The 20,638-nt window shown below is 42.2% G+C and overlaps 1 protein-coding gene across 2 annotated transcripts in view; it reads left to right on the forward strand.

The window, feature by feature from the left end:
- Positions 1-6,279: 6,279 nt before the first annotated feature.
- The window catches only part of trabd2b (TraB domain containing 2B), a 77,474-nt gene continuing 63,115 nt past the window's right edge, over positions 6,280-20,638 (forward strand). Inside the window, exons 1-2 of one of the 2 annotated variants that reach the window (XM_085398779.1) lie at positions 6,280-6,750; positions 9,320-9,889. In XM_085398779.1, the coding sequence (XP_085254905.1) occupies positions 6,637-6,750; positions 9,320-9,889 (684 nt within the window). In that variant the 5' untranslated portion in view covers positions 6,280-6,636. The remainder of the gene's footprint in view (positions 6,751-9,319; positions 9,890-20,638) is intronic. The other variant, XM_085398778.1, reaches the window with a different exon arrangement.

The raw sequence follows: 20,638 nt of genomic DNA on the forward strand, positions 1-20,638 counted from the left end.
CACATGTTCAGGATCAGCTGAAGAAGCAGAAAATTACCTCTCTGGATTTTTCCTGAGAGAACTATTTGTGTATTTGTCTGTGCCTGCGTGCCTGTGTGTTTGTGTATTTAGTCATAAGGGTCATGCTGTTTAATGTGTTTCGGTTCTTTGTGTGTGTTCAATTCAGTCATACGCACAGTACTGCTTAATATGTTCCCTCTGACCTAGTGCGTGTGTTTGTGTGTATTTTGTCATAGAAGCCATGCTGTTTGACATATTTCAAAAGCATGTGCATGTATGGATCTGTGTTTATATCGGCGGCTGTGTGGGTGAATGTGTGTGTGTGTAGCTTAGTAGCGCAGTCTGCTTCTCAACAGGCTCTGGGCCTGTTGACAGCTCCACCGCTCCCTGTCAACCACAAGAACAGCTCTATGTGTGAGTGAAGAGTAGCAGTAGGAACATTGCCCAGAAAGAAGTCTGGGGTTTGTGTGTGTGTGCATCTATGTGTGCGTACCTGTATCAGTGTCTATGCATGTCTGAGTCTGTGTGTTTATCTGAGCCAGGTTGTTATTATGGAGACAGATCTTGAAAATGCCCTCCTACTTCTCATCCTCCACTGCTCTCGTTCCACAAACCATTAATTTTAGGCATTTGAAATATGGCCTTTAAGGCAATAAATTATGTCTGTGTTGTATCAATACAGAGCCATCAGTCAGACCTAATCATCTCCCTCTGTAGCATTCCTGTGACTCTTCACTTCAATTGCTTTCCATCAACACCTTTTCTTTTTGTGTTTCTTTTTCCTTTCTTCTTCCACCTTGTGCACTGGTGCACCCTCCTTCTTTCAGTGTCTCATGTTTAGATGAATGGGTATGTATATCTGCACCGATACATGAACTTGAGTTTGGGGGGGTTGAATTTGATGGGCCAAGTGTTACAGAAGCGCACACTGATTTTGAAAATATACAGAGCTGGAAACCAAAGGATATGTCGGGGTGGGAAAAAAGATGCCGAAAAGAACAGATGATAGAAAGAAAGCATGAAATGTCATATTGCGTTACCGCTTTCGCATCATTCAGCCCCTCCCTACCCCCAACCTTGCACTGGTTCTGAACTCATAGCTGAAGTCCAGTTTTATCAGTCACAGGGATCAAAGAGCTTTTTTCTGGAATCACACAGTTCTCAACGTAGCTGAGTCAAGATGTTATCGTTCTGAGCCTGTTTCTTTGTCTCCGACCCAAAGGAACCCAAACTGCAGATCCGGCCACTGAATTGTTTTTATACTTTCAAACACATGTTCAAACCACATGTCTGTCCAAAGCACCCAGGTACACACTATGTAGTATTTTGGACACCTAGCTTCACAGATGTGGGTAAACAAAGCTCAAGACAGTCTATGACTAAGACTACCCCCTCAAACACAGCAGCTGGCGTACAGTACGACCACAGAGAGAGATGTGCAAGAGACCAAATAAACCTTGGATAAATACAGGATAAACACACAGCGTTTCATTGACACCAAACTAAACTCCCTGCCAAAGGCTGACTCAGGCATAAGGCCAGGCTTTGCTTTCTGTAGTCAGTGTAAAATCACAGAAACTAGGGAAAGCTGTGTGTGGAAAAACAACACGATCAGACAGCGGCTGAACCAATGCTTCCTGTTCTCTATTGATCTTAAAGCATAATTTATTTTTTAACCTTTCATGCCACAAATTTACTATACGTGCGGCAATAAAGCATCTTCGGACAATATGATAATCTTCAAAAGACCTTATTAGTGCAGATGACCATCTTCAAAAGACGGTCAAGTTCAAACCCAGATTTCTGTCGACTTAGAGAAGAGCTCATCTGATCCCTGCACACCAGTGCAGACCAGAGGCTTTGATTTAATGATATCATAACACATGCTGTTTGTGCTCCCCAGTCAATGAAAAATTCCTTATATGGCGTTGGTGGCCTTCTTTGAACCCTGCTTGAATAAACCCCAAACAGGACACCGACAATGAACAACAACAGTATAATAGAGATTAACACTGGCAAAATATATATTGTATTACCATAATATTGTGATATTAATGGCATCCATTGTCCAGCTCTGAGATTTGGAGCAGAACCAGTATGTATGCTTAAATGACAAGAAGGGAAACATCATTATTTGTCCATACTTTATTTTTTTTTACCATTCAAATAGCCAAAAGACAGATCTTCTTAACAGCAGGACGAGCCTTTTCACTCCTCCAACTCTTCAGCTTTGGCTTTCAGGGGTAAATGGGGGAGAAGAGGGAAGATAGCAGGGGGTGCTCCAGATATGGGTAATACAATTACTAACAATGCCAGTGATCAGTGGGAGAGAGTGCAGTGCATCATGGGGTGACTTTGCCAGCCAAGCCTTTGATGTAAGAGAATTATAGGCTCTAGAAAACAAACACAAGATATGGCTCTCTGTGAAAGCGTCAGTATGTGTGCACATATACAAAATGACCACAAAAAAAAAATACAAATTATGATCAAAACTGCTGCTTTACCAAAATCTCAGCATAGAAACCATTTCCACAATGACCTTAGAAGGACATTGTTGCTAATAAGATGAGTCTCCTTCATCATTAAATGGAAAGTGATCAACAGCTGGCACGCATATTAAGGGAAATTTCAACATGAAGCATATTAGTAAGGTGTGTGGTCACCGCACGCTGTCAAAACAGCTCTAGTTTGTGGAAATGTACCAAAAGCATCAACTCCATTCATCCAAAAATACTCCCTTATTAGGCGTCTTGATGATGATGGCGGAGAGCGTCCGCCGGTCCCAAAATCACCCATATGATGATTCAAATCATTTTCAGACAATCAAACAATTCAGTGACCCCAAGTAGAAATTGGAATTATTGTACATTTGCTTTGTTTTCCCACTCTTTCAGTCAGGCTTTTTCCTTTGAAGAAGCAGTTCAACATTTTTGGAAATGTACTAATCTGCCTGCTCGTTGAGAGCTTGATGAGGAGACGACTGTAACTCACATGTCTGCACAGTGAATGTGAAGCGAGAGCCAGCAACCACTTAACACAAATAACTGGAAACAGGGTGGCTGTGTGCTTTCATTCATTCATTCAGCATCTCAAGAAACTGTGAAAGTGTGAATTTTCTTTCCATGACTTAATTGTAACTATTATACAGCATGACAAAAGAACCTAAAAGGTATATTTTGAAATATTAATACATCCTAAATGCAAATCTTGATCTCATTTAACTAAACTGAACTATTTCTCTCCGACTCAGACTCATGTCTCTTCTTCTTTACTTCCCCCCAAAATAATGACAGATGTTTAAAAAAAAATCTATATGAGACAATACTCCTGAAAAAACAACCCTTGCCATGACCTCAGTCATTGTATCTCTTCCTCTCATCTTTCCCCTTCTGCTTTTGCTCATTCTGGATGAAGATAGACGTGTGGCCGTCAATTGCATGTGTTGACCTGCAACAAGAGACATCACTGCAACTACTAGGAAAAACTATTTAACCCAAATGTGCTGTCACCAAACAAATCAGTGTCTGCATGACCCAACAATGGCAGCAGAAATTCTTGGAGACTAACCAAAAATAGCCGTTACACGTTAGACTTGGTTGAACTCCTTTCCTCCTTTTTATCTCTGCTTTACTCATCTAGGGTAAACAGATACATTTTGGGCCCACTCCTTGGATTCTTTGATATATTTCACCACATAAAATTGTCCTTCTTCTCTACCACCTCCTAACCTTTACATTTTACCCCCCGTTTTTCCCAGGACATCCGGAAAAGGGAACCACAATAACCTTTCACCAGAGACTCTGTCAATATTATTACTCGACGTCTTCAAAGGAGGACAGAGGATATTAGACCCTGAGCAAGAAATGGGTGGAGGTAGTGAAGGGAATGCGTGTTTAGTCCAGCTGAGACACCAGAAAGAGACAGAAAGAGGGAGTGTCCAGTGGGGCCTTCGAGCTTGACAGTCAGACTCTGAGGTATGGAAGCCTGAAGCTATAAGCCACTCCTTCAGATTTATCATACTCAGTTTCTTTGAAGCGCAATTTTTATGCCCTCATGGTACCCATCCCACCTTGTTCTTCTTACTTTTGTCCACAATGTGCACATGCTTAATTCTTCTTCACACCACTAGGGGTCCCTGTGTACATAATAAACAAAATAGTTTGCATGCATTTCCAGCCTCAGTTACAGTTACACATCTCTGTACAGTTCACTGGATATAAATGGATGTTCTCTTTTCATGTGGTGTAGAGCACCGGTGGTGTTTATGAAGGAAATAATACTTCTTGCATTACATAACAAAAGACAAGTAATGACTCTGAGGCAAAGGTGCAGAGTTAAAATTGGGGTTTTGTGCCAGGACTTCTGCACAATATCAGACATGTGGACGGCCACAAGGACAAGCAGACAGCAGATCTTTTGAACTGAAGGGCTACAGACATTAACAGGGTGCCTTCAATCTCATATTTACTCTTTCCCTATCTGTATGCTTTCTTCTGGATGTAATTGACATATTAAAGAAAAATATGCAAAGCCAGTAAAAGTGTGGACAGGCCTATTGGCAGGATTCAGCTGCAGACTTGTTTAACATGTCAAAAATACTTTTGCAGCCGAGTCAACTCTCTTTCTCTCCCTTTCCTGCCTCCTTCTCTCTCCAACACCTCCCCAGATGTGTGCTCTATAAGTGGACGTTGCCGCGATCTGCTAACAGAACATTAACTTTAAAGTCTTCTTTCGTCCCCAGCTATATACGTGCACCATGCTGTAAGTGCTGGCCCCAGTCCAGGAACATCCTGCAGCCAGCCGCTCATAAGCCCTCTTCTAACCAGCCAAGAATGTGGAAAGCTCCTTCAAAGAGAAGCCTTCTACGAGGCGTGGTTAAAGCATGTACCTGGGTCTACAGGTGGCCACATTAGACTAGATGAAACCGTTAACTGAAGTCCCACACCTGTCTCAGAGCAAGAGCCACAAAAGGGAGAAACCGAGTAGTGAGGATGCAGAGATTAGATCTGTTTAGCATGGTTTTCTTGAGTTGTTCCTTCTGTTTCAAGTATGTGAAAATATGAGGTGGCATTCAAGTGGACCATTGTGCAAATCCATAAAGCAAAAACATGCTAACTTTTCTACCTGTCAGACTCTCAAATCTTGATAAATGACTCCCAGCGAAAGTAGTCAGAGTCAAGAGTCAAAGAGCAGAAGTGTCACAGTTTTACAACGTGAAACTTGGTTAAAAGACAACTTGATCAAAGGCACTCAACACAAACAGCCAATCTGAATGGAAAATACAATAAGGGTGCAGACGGACCGAGCTGCCCAGTAACAGAAGTGAACATGGAGTGGTGAGAAGAGGAGTGGAGAGGAGGGGAGAACATGAAAGAGGACAAAGAGCTGCTTGTCTGAGGTCTGTCTGCCCAGCCTGCCGGGAGGGGCTCGGTGCCACTTGTTTGAGGGGTCCCCATGATAAATTTCCACTACTTGACTCTGTCACGCTGTCTGCCACTTGGACAATAACTGAGGTCACAGTAGAGTAGTGGAGCGTTGACATCGGTGCCTGCACAGAGGGGCCACTATCTCTCAACACATGCGCTGATTTCAGAATGCCTGCTCCTCATCATGACTAATACATCTTAAGAAGAGTGGTGGAATGAAGATAAATAAAAGACTTCTCACAGTTGTCTTTTCTTAGACCTGTTTATTTGCATCCATTAATCATGCATATAAGGTCCAAGATTATCCATACAGTTCAAATGCAGCCTATTGCTGCAGGCATGTCAAACAGAGAAGGACAGAGATGAATGGGATCCTACTGGTGAGGAAGCACATGACAGCATTTGAAATAGTGTTCATTTACATCTTTGAAATGACTCTGCCGAAAACCAAACCAAACAAACCTCTGGACTGCTAGTACTGTGAGCCCTCTGGGCTCTTGGTTAGTGGTGACAGCCCCCCTCATAATAATGAGGTACATATACCCAATCATAGCGCATGGCTGTGGTATATAAACCACTATAGCAAATATTTCATTTAAGATCATTGGGATCAATTTAAAAAAACGAGTTCCTGAGTTCGGGTTATTAGAAAAATATCAGGAACATCGAAATGGAAACTAAATTAACTTAATAAGCAGCTAATGAGAAGATTAATTCCAATCTGCACTGTTTTGGGGGTCTGCGTGGCTAGAGCTGCTTCACTCGCGGAAACCTGTCATTTCTCTATGAACCTGTGCTCCCTCCTCTTAAAAGAACCTGGGCTGTGTGTATTATGGGTGGGGTGGGGTACTCACTCAGACCGTCCCACCTCCCTCTTTCCCAGTCAAGACGCTCCAAGTTCGTGGAGCGCAAACTCTCCAAAGAGTTTATAGCTCCTGCTTCAGGACTGCACCGGGTTGGAAGGAGCCAAGAAAAATTTAGAGCAGAAACAGATACTTTCACAAGTGGAGTGCGTCGGGAATGGCGAAGAGGCGGAATGGTCCTCTCGCCGACCTGCACATGTGAGCCCAGAGGCCACCGGTAACTTTTTTTTTTTTGTACTTCAAAGGAGACGGGAAACCGGGCAATAACAGAGAAGACAGAGTGGGGAGAAAAGAGAGAAAAGTCCGCTTTGAGCTGACTCCTACAAGTGTCCAATAACATCGACGGGATGGTCGTTCTGCCTGGAATCAGCTGGGTCTTCCTGAGCGCGCTGCTGCACGCTGTGGCACCCTGGGGCGCAGACCGACCGGGCAGACCGAGACAGTGCGACGCTCCAAAGTCGGTGAGTCGTGTTGGGAGGGCTTTCTTAAGTCAGTGACTCTCCGTGTGCACCGGGATGGACGCGTATTTGAAAGTTAATAATAATCTAGGCTACTCCAAGCAAAGATTTGGCCCCGACAAGGTCGTTATTTAGCCCACATAACTGAATGGTGCTAATAACAACCCTACGGCTTTGTGACACTTGTTGTCTGTTCATCCTAAACACCCCTTTCTCTCTAATAACTTCTTTTTGAATTATATGGCGAAACTCCACTGAAGCATTGGGTCACTTTGGAGGGAGATTCTACGACGGGGGGCGCAGAGTCTAGTTTGTCATTAGGCTGTTTTTCTGACTTAGACACTTGTCTATAACAAGCGCAAAGGCTGATATGACTTTAAAGAAAACAGCCTACAATTTCTTATTACTTATGCTTAAATTTATAGTAACAATAACTTAAAGTTATAATAATAATAATAATAATAATAATAATAATAATAATAATAATAATAATAATAATAATAATAACTTTTTGTGCGTTATGTTTATGTAAATGTTCAGGTATATATGAAAGACCCTTATACTGCAGTAAAACTGTGGAGTGGGGACTTAACGTGAAGGAGACTGCCAAGAGAAACTGTTACCGTTTGCCAACTTTATGGCTGTTTATGTGACAAACGCAAGTGGGAACACCCACGGGTGACTTACTTCATTTGGGAAAGTTTCATTGACCTTTCAGAAGTGATCGTGTTTCAGTACTGTGGCGGCTTATTAAAACACTTATCGGGCATATTGGTAAAATTATGGACGTGGCTTGAACTCGCAGACCGTGAGGAAGTGCCGGAGTGCAGCCCGGACATATTCCAGCTCGGTTAATGTGCTTGCCCAGCCGGCTGTCTGACTTCCACTTCTTGCATTTTCGACATAAAGAGCGGGGGGAAAGTTAATGGCCATCGTGACTTCAAGAATCATATCCAACACTCTTTTCTGTTGGAAAAAAAATACAGCACATGAAAACTGCCCAAGAGCCCAGAAACAGTCCAAAACAAAAACAAAACGCTTGGCACTTGAGTGTGCAGAAGATATTATTAAGGAGTTGTTTACAGATCACAGACTTTGTTGTATTAGGTTGTCCTATAATAGTACTGTTGTCAGATATGGCTGAAGGCTTGCTCCATGTGATTTCTAATGCATCAGTACAGTGGTCTCTGTTTTCTGTTAAGTGTAATTACCCCCATAAAAAGGAACCCCGTGCGTCAAGGCTCGCCAGAAAAGTCAAAGCTGCCTTAGTAGAGAGGCTCTCGCCTCTTTTCAGGTCTTACACGAACACCGTCTCACTTTCCACGTCAAAACGTCTTCGTTTACGGTTAGGCCCAAGTACACGTCGTTAACGGTGGACGTGCAAAATGCTTTATTAGTTTCCGCCCTTCCAAAATATGATATGAATCCCTTCCAAACCTTTCCCGTTACTCTTCGCAGACGAGTGGCCTTGGCCAGAGTGAAAATGAGGTTAGAAACACAGAAACAAACGCAGTGTGTCTGCAAAAAATTTTGCCCTGAAATCAAATATGGTCATTTTGATTTATTTTGTCTAGCACAAGTTGGTGCCAGTAATTACGGTATGTAAATTGCAATTAATTATGATGATTATAGAAACATACCACAAGAGCACCGCTATTTGAAAAGTTGAAATGACAAAGGCAGCATTGGCAGTATGCAGTGGAGCACAGCTGAAGAAAATCTTGATTAAATTTTAGAAATAAACATTTTCTAAGAAAAACTTTATTTTACAGTAATGGGTTTCATCCCTCAAATGCCTGATTGCACTGTGTCTCAGCGGCCAGAAGTTTGATATTGTTTATAAAAGCTATTTTTTGTCATATTTAAATAATGCCAACATCAAAGTCATAGCACATGCAAAGCACATTTGCAGAGCAGCTAATAAGAAACATGTTTTAAATGCAGTAGAGCCTTATATTCATTTAGAACAACTGTGATTATTTAATTTCAATTTTGACATTTCTTTCTATTAAAGACAACCACAACAGTAAAAAGCTGTAACACAAACTTTGGAGACAAAATCAGTGCTGTACTTGAGACTGTCAGCATTTCGTCCTCATGCCCGATGTCAAAAAAAGAAAGTAAAATCCCAAATATAAGTATCATAGTGAGGTCAGAATTGAGTGCAGGTTTCTTTCATGGTTTTTATGAGCTCCAGTGTAGTATATTTGCACCACAGCCCTGAAAATGCTTCCCAGGCCTAAAGAGGCTTTGGCAACCGAGGTATGCACCTCAACAATACACGGGGGTCTGTTTACAGCCCAGAAGGCCCCTCTATAAACTCCCTGACTGCAAGTGCTCGCAGCACAGCCCCAGGCTGACTAGACTTCATACTTCCTGCGGTGTAATTTTAAAATAGTATTTCAAATTTTTAACTTGTTGACCTGAGCCCATGAGCCAGTAAACCACAACAGAGGAAAAATCTGTCACTTTCAGTTTTAATGCGAGCTCTAACATGATGGTTTTGGTGTTTTTGTTTCTGTTTACTGTTAAAATCGTTTTCCTCTTCTTCTTTTTTGTGTGTTTTTTATAGCAAAGTGACATGAACTCTTTCCTTTGGAGAGTAAAGCGGGCACCTCCTCACCCACCTTCTTACTTATTTGGTACCATCCACGTGCCCTACACCCGAGTCTGGGACTTCATTCCCAACAGCTCCAAGCAGGCTTTCCATGACAGCAATAATGTTTACTTTGAGCTGGACCTGACTGATCCCCTGACCATCTCCAAACTGACCAGCTGCCAGTTACTGCCCCACGGAGAAAACCTGCAGACCCTGCTACCTCGAGATCTGTACCGCCGACTCAAACGCCATCTTGATTACGTCAAACACATGATGCCTTATTGGATGACAGCTGACCAGCGAGGCCGAGGCCTGTATGCTGACTACCTGTTCAATGCTATTGCAGGGAACTGGGAGAGGAAGAGGCCTGTGTGGGTAATGCTGATGGTAAACTCACTCACAGAATGGGACGTCCGGTCCAGGGGGACACCAGTGCTCGACCTGTTTCTAGCTCAAGAGGCAGAGCGAATGGGAAAGACTACAGGGGCAGTTGAGCAAGTGGAGGAGCAGTGTCATCCCCTCAATGGACTCAACTTCTCTCAGGTAAGAGGATGAAATGACTGTCTTTGCCTTTATTTTTCCTGTGTGTACACAGCCAGAATAGCCGAAGAAATGACAAGAACAATTTGGTGAAGTTGGAGCATCGTTTATCCTCCTGAATACATGAAAATATATACACATATACTGCATGCAACTAAGAATGTGGGAGAAGACAACATAAGGAGAAAGAAGTGATTAAAACATGTCTGCTGTAGACAGCTTTATGGTTATGAACGTCCCTCCACCTCACTACACAAACATATTTAACTGCTGAATCTGGAAAAAGGGTGTGAGAGAGTACACAATAACACACTGAAGAAGGTGAGAAGAGAGGAGCGCTCTCTCTCATTTATTAATGCAGACTGTGTGTCAAGCTCTCTGCAGTAATCCTAAACTCATACTGCAATTTGAGAGGAGTGTAATTACCAAATTACTTGATCAGCAAAACACAGGGTGCATATGCATTTTTAATTGATTGTATCATGTAAAAAGCAATGGAAATATGTTTCTATTTAAAGAATTAGTCAGCAGCTTACTTAAAATAGAGGCTGTAAAACATTTTTCAGGGCATGTGAGTTCCCAGACAAAACTCTATTGAGCCTCAAAAGAAGGAGTAAGATGATCTAATAGTTTTTATTCCCTAATGCAGCCTTTTGACAAAATTTGAAATGAGAAATCTGCATGTGTGTTCACAAAGTATTCATAATCAAACACGTTTGCGTGGACTGCCTACACACAAAGGCACGCTCTACATGTAAAAGGTTCATACATCCATGTTGACTGAGTAATGCAAGAGAATCTGTGAGGGCCTGAACCTCCATGCGAGAGGACGGAGGGCTCGGGAGCTAATTTGAGACGCAGCGGGCTTCCTGCCTCTCCTCTTTCATCAGCACCTCCTAACTACGCTGTCAAAGTCGCGTTGCATGCCCTGCACATGCCTGAGAGCTTTACTAACCCTAGAAATAAGCTAGGGCAGGCACACTATGTTTCTCGGGAGAATATTGCCACTGCCTTTGGGAGTTTTTTTCAGTGTTTATGTCTATTATGTGCCGTACAGGTGTCGTTTTCTTATTACCTTAAGGGTAATAATATGTTTCCTGTTTTTAGTGTATTTAATGTTGATCTGCATTTAGTGCGACAGTCACTGCCCCTAAAAACAACACTGCTTAAATTACACCCAAACATGGTTGAGAAGCAGCACACGTCCAGTTTTAGAAAATAGCGTTTATATTTCTAAAGAACCTTGACTTGACTTTAATCTTTGAGATGTGTTTTTGCATGAAAAGGCTTTAAACAAAATCATATGACGATCTTTCAAATTCAGATAAGCACATTAAATAGAACTTTTATCACAAATAATTTGAATTTCACCCAACCTGTACATAGGCACCACCGACTCCAGAGCTTCCAACCCCCTTTGCTTCCAGACATGTATGAGAACAATCCAGAGCTGAACTGAAACTGACATGGAAACCATTATTCTCAATTATAATAATTTGTGATTTAATCTGAACACTATGGTTGATTGGATCCCTCTACGCTTGACTATAACAGCGATGAGGTCAGAAGGATGGATACACCAAAAGTTGAACAGAAAATGCGTGGGTGGGAATCAGGGGAAAGAGAAGTGAAACACCAGAGAGAGAAAGTCAGAGATACATTGACTAAGGAGGAAGAAACAGGGGAAAGACGGCGGAGGAGCTGCATGGAGAGTGACCGGCATCTTGTTGCTGCTAATGCTAATCTGAAACATAAGCAAAGGGAGAGCTAAAATGGGAGTTACTCTAAACCTGGCTGGCTCACAGATAATTTGGTCCCAATAAAAAGTACATTTTTAACACCATCCCATAACTCTGACTTTACAGAGAGGCTCTTAAAAACGTGTTCACTGATCATTTATCACCTATCACACTGTAGGTATCTCAGTGGAGGGCCCGGTCCCACTGTTACAGTACCAGTACAGTGGACTCCTGGGAGATGGGTGGTCTCGAAGCACTGCTTTGTGACTCATGAATTTAGAGGAAGCAGTTTTTGGCTGAAAAGTGGTACGGCAAATATATCATCCTCTCTGGAATAGGAGGAGGAGGCATGTTTAAAGCAGTAATCTTCTGTTTAGTGGTGGTGTTTGTGGTAGCGTGGGAGGGTCAGAGAGATATCAAGTATAGCAGAACCCTCTTTAGACAATTGTGGTCTAACAAGAGTGCAGTTTGTCTGAGACCTCTCTCTGGTCTTTTTAGATGACAGAGAGGTGTGGATGTCTCTGTGAGAGGCAGTTTAAGGCTGTGGAAACAAAGGCAGGCAGGGTGCATGGTTCTTCTCCAGTCCTTTGAAGGCCGATGTAGGTTGACAGCTGGGCGGTACCAAGTGCTTTCAGCGCAGATTGGAAAAGGCTGGAGACAGTGCAGTCAGCAGAGAGAGTGTACACTCCATAACCAACACTCTTTGTATGTCTTTTGTTCCCTCAAGGGTAGATACATATATTACATAATGACTTATCAAGTAAATGCCACTATCACCATAATAATAGCAACTGTACCATGTGTTATTAATGCACAACATCAAACTCCACTGGCTTATTTGCACCTAGAGTCTGTTCATTTTTGGAGTTGGGACATGGAAGAAAAATTGATTTAGTCCAACACTTCTTTTGGGAAATTTGGTGGTGGCGCTGGCCTGTGATAAGCAACAATATTTACTTTGCCTGGGTCACTTGGCAGCTGAGACCACTGGACCACGTCAAAGGGAAATTGCATCGTATCGGTGGCGCCTTTCTCCTGGGCGGGGGTCATGGGTCATGGTGGGAGGTGGTAGCGGAGCCACAAGCAGCAGAGCAGTAAGGAGACTGGCAGTCTGCTGAGGTCAGCCTGGGCACTGCTGAGCAGGCAGACAGAGACCAGTCTGATGGAGTCCCTTGTTCAACCTCTGACCATTAGTTTCCATCAGCTCAAGCTACTTACTTGCGCAAATAGAGAGCGAGAGATAGATGACCGGTGACAGATTCGAGTGCCGTCACCTTAGGCTTGAAAGGAGATTGGGTAATGTTATTACGAGACGGGAGGGTGGTTGGTGAATCCAGTTTCCTCTGAGTAAGAAGGCGTTCTCCTCCCGATTAGGAGGCGCCCTGTTTACAGATGCAGTGACAGTCTGATGTGTCTATTTCAATCAGTGCAGCTCCTGTGGCATTCCTCTGCTAGAGCAGACATCAGCCTGAGGCTTTCTGCTGTGCTGACGCTGCAGCCTCACACATGCTGTGGTCACAGTGGGGCACTTTCAGGCCTGGGGAGATGGCCAAAGTATCACAACAATGTATTTCTTTATGGTAAAATAATGTGCAAAGTGATGACATTAAGATTTTCCAACATGTGCTTGCAAACATATAATAAAAAATACACGATAGCAACCGCTGAGTTTACACACAGCGACCATAAAGTGAAACTTTTGTCTGTCTGGGAAAAAAAGACATTCCTTTTAACAGTGTTTAGACTTTTCCCATAAGTCACTACTACTTTATATGATATTAAATATGATTTGTGTTTGGTTTTCCAATTCAGACTGATACAAATCAGCAATTTTGAAGATGATTTAAAAGCAGTGAAATGGTAAAAATAAAATACAGCCTTTCGACGGCGAATGACTTTTTCTGTGGGGATACTGAGGTTTTTGGCTGTGCGTGGCACTTAGATGATGAGCATTTATAGGCGGTGAATGTAATATTGAGAACCCAGGGTAATGAATGGCTCCAAAAGCTGGGCGAGGTTTACAGAAATGAAATCAAAATAAGATTCTCATGCGTCATATTAAATGATGAATGATACTTTGATTTGTGTTCCTTGGACCGTGTTCACCTAAACAGCACATCTTTAAAGGGTGGAATTAAGCAACCAACCTTAGCCATATCCAAATATTTACATTGTAAGTTTGGGTTTAAAGAAATTGTGTTGGCCACAGAGGATGACTGTCTGCACTATACTCTAACTTCCTCTGACCTCCTCACTCTATTTGGGTCTCTGTTGCCTTCTTCTTCATTCCGTATCCTTTTCTCTGACATGTCCCGAGGCTCTGGTTGTCCCGCTTCTCACCTATTGCTCATCCGCACACACAAATCCAAACGCATAGGCTGAGTGGAAAAAGGAGAGAAGGAGGAGGAGGAAAAGCAGAGATGGAGATTGTCTTTAAAGCATGCTGGTGATGTGCATTCCCTCTTTAAGCGTGACATCTGAGGGTGGTTTACATTGAAGCTATAATTACCTGCGCGAATCTGTTGAAAAACTGCAAGGCAACACATATCAGGCTGATCATCTGGTCCTGTCGGCAGGCAGAAGGCAGTCCCTCTGCTGCACTAATGACTTAATAGGCCCCTAAATGACCAAATCGCCCACTGCCATCTAGAAGCACTTAGACAATTATGTACAGGCCAGAACTCTGTAGGCTGAGGGAGGTACAGAAGCAGGATGTGGACAATGTGAAAACAGGAGCGGCGTGCTTGACAACAGAATAGATCACAGTTCTTGTACGTGGTTCGTATTTTTACAGTCATTTTGCGAGACAAAATGTTTCTTCTGTGGTGTTCAATAGCAGGCTGCAATCAAGAAGTAATGGGAGAATATTGCTACAAAAATCAATCCACTGAACTTAAGTGCCGCAATTTCAGTGTTTCTTTTAAGTTGAGAAAGTTAAGCAAACTCTCGTTACTAAATAAATAAGAATACCCCAAAGCGCATGTGTTTCCAGGTTTGATTTTTTTCCTTGGATCTGTAAAACTTGGACTTATGAACAAGATTCATTAATCAACAGTGTACTGTTAACTTCAGTCTAACCAAAAAAACCTGTAAACCCATGTGCTCGTCTATTAACTCGGTGCAGTATCTCTATTCGTTGCTTCCAACAGAGTTCACGTCCCTTCTCCCTCTGAGTACCTGAGAGACCTGAGGTAATGATTCCACCACATTGTCGCTAAGCCGAGGCAGTGAGTTAAGCACGGCAGGTTGAAGCGCTCTTCCATACTTTTGAATTTATTTTGCCAAAAGCCTTCCCTCCTTCCTTCGCCCACATTCTCCCTTTGGTGGAGAAATGAGGGTTTCTGTCAGGGTAAATTGTAGAGACCTCTTGTCATACTGTGAATTCATCTAAACTCCACACTCTTCTTCACTCAGAACAATGCTGCTGATCACACACACACACACACACACACACACACACACACACACACACACACACACACACACACACACACACACACACACACACACACACACACACACACACACTATAGCCAGCTTCTCTATAATTATTTTGTCATCCTAACTGTGGAAATTGCAGTAAATCTTCAGGTACACTCAAAGAAACATTCTTCACTTCTTCACTCAGAACAATGCTGCTGATCACACACACACACACACACACACACACACACACACACACACACACACACACACACACACACACACACACACACACACACACACACACACACACACACACTATAGCCAGCTTCTCTATAATTATTTTGTCATCCTAACTGTGGAAATTGCAGTAAATCTTCAGGTACACTCAAAGAAACATTCACAAGCACACATATTAAACTTTGATATTTTCTCACCACAATAAGGGAAAATTGATTTTCATAAGGCTGGAGGTTGCTTTCTATGGGGAGGGCAGGTAGTTTCCAGGGTGGCTGAAGTCAATCTCAGGTTGTCTGGGCCAGAGGCTGATTGATCACAGACAGGAATGTGACCGACTGATTTCCTCAGAGACCCACTTGGCCCCTCTGGAATGTTGTTGTCTTTTGGGACATTGTTGTTTTATAACCTTTGTTTAACCAGGTTAACCCTGCTAGATCTAAGGATCAGGGTGTGAGCAGCGCAAAAAGCTACACTTTCGTTGTAGAAATTTCTCTCATAATTCTGTTCTTTCCTGATGCATATCTTTAATCTTCATGCCTAGATGGGATAAAACAGAAAACAAAATAGATTTGCTAGTTGTATAAGGTTCAGACAATATTTTATAATGATTTTTATCATAACTCAAGGATTTTATGGGTGTTGGGCAACCACCTGCTCTAAAGGTACCTTTAGTGTGCCACAAACAATTCTCTTAAAAGAGATTTCCTGGTGTTTTGAACATGGTGGTGCAAATCCCCCATAAATATTTAACTGGGAGGAGATCTGGGAACTGTGAAAGGAATAACATATGACTCTTATCATTTGTTTTTATAGCCATCAGCCTTTTCTTTGACCCTCATATGCCTTCAGCTATGAACAGTGCCATCCTTAAAGAGACCACTTCCTAATTTTAATGCCCATCTAGGAATTGGCATTGCAAATTAGGTTAGGCAAATAATCCTGTGTTCTGCGGCATGGTTCGTGTCACATGTGTGTCTACACAAATAAATTAATGTTTCAGTTTAGTAAAAAAGTTAACAAAAAAACCAAAAAGCAATCTTCAAAACAGAATCCCTCACAGAAGAAAGGGGGGCCACAGAGGGCTTAAATCTAATTAGACATAAAAAATATCTTGCGTACACATGCAAAGCGTAAAACAGTAGTGCCTGACAACTAACTAACCGGACATTGTGGCATGTCAGTATCAGCCTGAAGAGGTGAACATGGAAAAATAGATTGCCAGCGTGCCATGGCATGCAACTTTCCATGTCAGATACTTGGTGGTCCAAGATGAATTCAGCTTCTCAGTCAGCCTGTGACATCAGCCACACATACCTCACACACCTCTCACACACACTGGTGGCCAACAATCATAAATAGGTGCCAGTAGGGAGCAACTGTGTGTATGAGTGTGTGTTGTGTGATGCAGGCTTGTCAGGATTAGGTAGCATTAGCGGAGCCCTCTCACTGAACTCAGTTTTAATGTGATTCCTCCTTTCTACCCCCAACGCCCTGTCCCCATTATACACAACCCAGTGGAGCACTTCAGCTCTGCTTGTACCCTGCCCCTCTAACGCTCACCTCTCTATACCCCCCTTCAGAAAAACATGTTCAAGCTCATTTTCACTCTCACACCCTTTACCTGCATTATCCTGTAAGTCAAATAATATTTTTGTAGTCCCGCTTTTTATGTGTTTTTGCAGTCAGACTTGTGGGGCACATGTACGTCATTTTTTTTGGCAATACTGCGCGTCACACATGGCACATATTCACACTTGGCTCTGTGGAGTGTAAAACAGATTTCCTTCTGCTAGAAGTCTCATATAGAAAGCAGTCATTTGTATGCAGCAAAAATACAATTTTCATACTCCAACTTTCTGGTTCAAGGGGAGTAGGTGACCTGTGAGAGTTAAGATTACCTCCATTCAATAATGTAGATGTAAGATGGCAGGTGAGCGGCTTTCTTTGACAACAGTGGCATTTTTGTAAACTAAGCAGAACAATATAATGCATCAAATGATCCTGTCTGTGAAAAGTCAGCTAGTCAAGCTCTCTGATTAGCATTATGGAGGCAGGGGACATGATTACAGTTCAATTCTGTGAATTCAAAAGACATTTACCTGCACTGTTCTAACATGAGAACATCTCACAGACTTTGTACCACAGAGCTGTCAGAGTAAAGACTGTGTATTTTCTGAGACCCTTGTTACATTCACATCAGTCAGGTTTTGTGTAGAAAAGTTCAGGGTTGTAGTGAATAAAAATTATAAAATTATAATGTATGTAATGTTTTTGTCAGAAAAAACAAAAACAAATAACAGAACAATTTCATTCTAATGCTATTTTTTTTCTGTCTCTGACTGAGAATGTCTCTCAGCCAAGGTGAAACGACCAGTTGGCTCTCTTGAAGCAAGGCTCCACTCATAAACTTTATTAGGGAGCACATAAATCCTATAGTCCTATCATCCCTTGAACAGTTGGATACAGTTACTCCCTTTGCACACCTCTAGAGGAGTACCTGTGAGCTGAAGCAAAACCAGCAGAGAGAAAAGCATGCAAGAAGTAAGTTAGCGGTAAGGACCAGAGGGTAAATAAACAGACAAGACAGAAAGCAGATAATCAGAAAGGCAAGCAGGCAGGAAAGAAAGAAAGACAAGAAGCAGGCGAGCAGGAGAAAGGATCCAGTACCATTAACAACACTGCAGATGCTCTGGTCTGCAGTGTTGTTAACAACATTTTGCAGGGATAGATTACCCCAGAGATAAGCGAAAGCACAAACATTGAGCTCCAAAGGTCAAACTAAGCTTAGCCACTAATTTGAAAAATGCTACCTCCTGCCCAAACTTTCTTCTCGCCATTGCAAATCTGTTCTCAGCCACTCACAGTGCTGTTGCCAGGTTCCTTTCTGTTACACATAACAAAAGTATCTAGACTATATGCGTCTGTCTTTGCTAACCACCTTTTTGAGTTGTATTTTTATAACACACCTGGGTATAGGGTTCTGAAGGTTGATGCACAGCTACTATGTAATTAGACTAAAAACTGTATTGAGTGTAATGTGAACCCATGTATACAGTTAGGTGAAATTTTTGGATGCTGACTCAGATTTCACAGTTTCTTACACCACTGTCAGTTTGAAATGATGCAATTGGAAATTAATCCCTAAAAAAGAGGGAACTGTGTACAAAGTAGCAGCAATACCTGTGAAATAGCTGTAAAACAGCATTTAGAGGGTTTATTTGCACCCATAAATTTAACCAAGAGTCTGCACTTCACCTGCATCATTTCAAATTTATTGTAGTGGTGTACACATGTAAAATTCAGGCACTGTCAGTAGTTTCCAAGCCAGACTGAATCATCGGGATTTATCTGCTTCTGTTTCAAATTCTGCAACTCGTTAGAATAGATTATACCAGTAAAATACAAAAATGAGCTTTTAGCAAAGACCATAAGCATCCGATCAATAAATATATTGTTTTCCTATGAGATTTTGGTCTCTGTTCCATCTTTCCAGTTAGAGTTCACAGAACTTTTCCTGAGTTAGACTGACTGAAGGACTAGGTTGGCCTTGCACTTGCCCTCTGGATGACCCCATTCCTTTGCCTTAGGCCCAGTTTCTTCTCCGTGCCCCTCACACTGCAGTTGAATGTGACATTTTTAGTTCTATATAACGACGCAGGCTGGAGTCAGGTAGCCTTTGCAAGTTTGGGTTTAACAAGCTAAGCTGTTTAAGAAGTACATGAATGGATGAGGATTATTTCTCTTTTCTATCAGGTAAGTACAGCATTTGGACAATGATGAAAGTGAACGTAATCTCCAAATAATTTGCTGAACTCCTTGGCTCTCGTTCTGCAAGCTTATAGAGAAATTCCTGTCCTTTTGGTGTGTTAAAAGGATAATAAATATATATGTATATATATATATGTATACAATAAAAATTGGCTGCCCTGCTGCTGACGTCTGACCCGGTCAATCCTTATCACGGGAGAAAGGGCAAAAAAAGAGAAAAGCATGGAAAAGGCGATTATGAAGAAAGAGAAAATTGAAAGGATAGGGACACCCAGTGAGTCAGGAGACGAAGGAGTCTCCATGTCACTAATTCAAACTAGAGGGAGTGAAGAGGAAAATAAAAATGCTCAATTTGGTGGTACTGGAGAGAGAACGGCAACAGTAACACAGGAATACTTTCTACACTTGATAGCTTCCCCTGTGCCAAAATAAAAGACAACAATAATAAACTGGATGCTGCTGTGAAGTAACTTTCTCTTCTCCATTTTTGCTTTTGATTGTTTTTTCCCCCTGAAATGTTCTTTCACATCACGGTTAATTTCACCTGTCAGTCACTTGCACCGTTTTTCCAGCAAAGTTTTCTACCTTTCCCAAGGCACACACTTTCTTGGCATCCACTGGAACAGTTTAAATATAATATCAAACATATGGCAGAGTTTACAGAACGTAAATGAGATGAGAAATCAAATTTATGTAGCAGGACTGTGGTCTCCGAGGGGTGCCGTTGTTTAGGGAGAGCCTAAATGACGGGCAGCTGTAATTACAGCCACAAAACTGGTGCGAGAGATCAGAAGATGAAGGGGATGGTTTAACTGAGAGAACCAAGAGGACAGTGAGGATGGAGGGAAAAGCCCAGGGGAATATTTGGGGTGAGTGGGAAGGGGAAGAAGCTGACAAAGAGGGTCTCTCTCAGTGGGTGGCTCTTTTTCTCATTTTTCTTCCTTGGGCTCTCTTGTGGGTGTGCATCATGTGACGATGTGTAATTGGCCTGTGGTCACACCAGAGTTGTGCAAACAGATTAGCAGGGAAACATGTCAGCCTGAGGGGCTGCGGAGGTGAATGTGTGTTTTGTGTGAATCACAGATGTGGGATTGTGTGGGAAATGGTTTGATGGAGTAAAACCTATATTAATGGTGAACAGGTGGGGCAGTTGACTTTGTCACAGACAAATTTGTTGTCGTGGGCACTTGGGAAATGTCTAGAGTTCTCGGGCAGTCTTTATGCACAGTTACACGCACATATAATAATACCAACACATGCATCCATACACAAAGACTTGCAATGCTTCATTTTCATTCACTAAATTGAATTATGTCTGCACTGTACTCATATATTCCAGAGGTTCAGTGTGGTTTTAAGCACACTGGAGATTACAAGCCTTGCTCTCACTGCCATAAAGCCCAGCACTGCAGAAACTCAACAGAAGTTCATTGTGTGATCAGCCTGGTATTTTAAAAACTTTCATATTAAGTCTGCAGCTCATTCCCAATACCAGCTTATATCCTTTTTTAGAGTTTTAAATCTAAACCCGATGCATCTTTATACATGGGTGAATTTCGTATGCCTGTCTCATCGCAGCCAT

The sequence above is a fragment of the Rhamphochromis longiceps genome, linkage group LG23 (genome assembly GCF_057381845.1).
Source record: "Rhamphochromis longiceps isolate RC_006_pf linkage group LG23, R_longiceps_female_GT1.1, whole genome shotgun sequence".
Lineage (NCBI taxonomy): Eukaryota > Metazoa > Chordata > Actinopteri > Cichliformes > Cichlidae > Rhamphochromis > Rhamphochromis longiceps.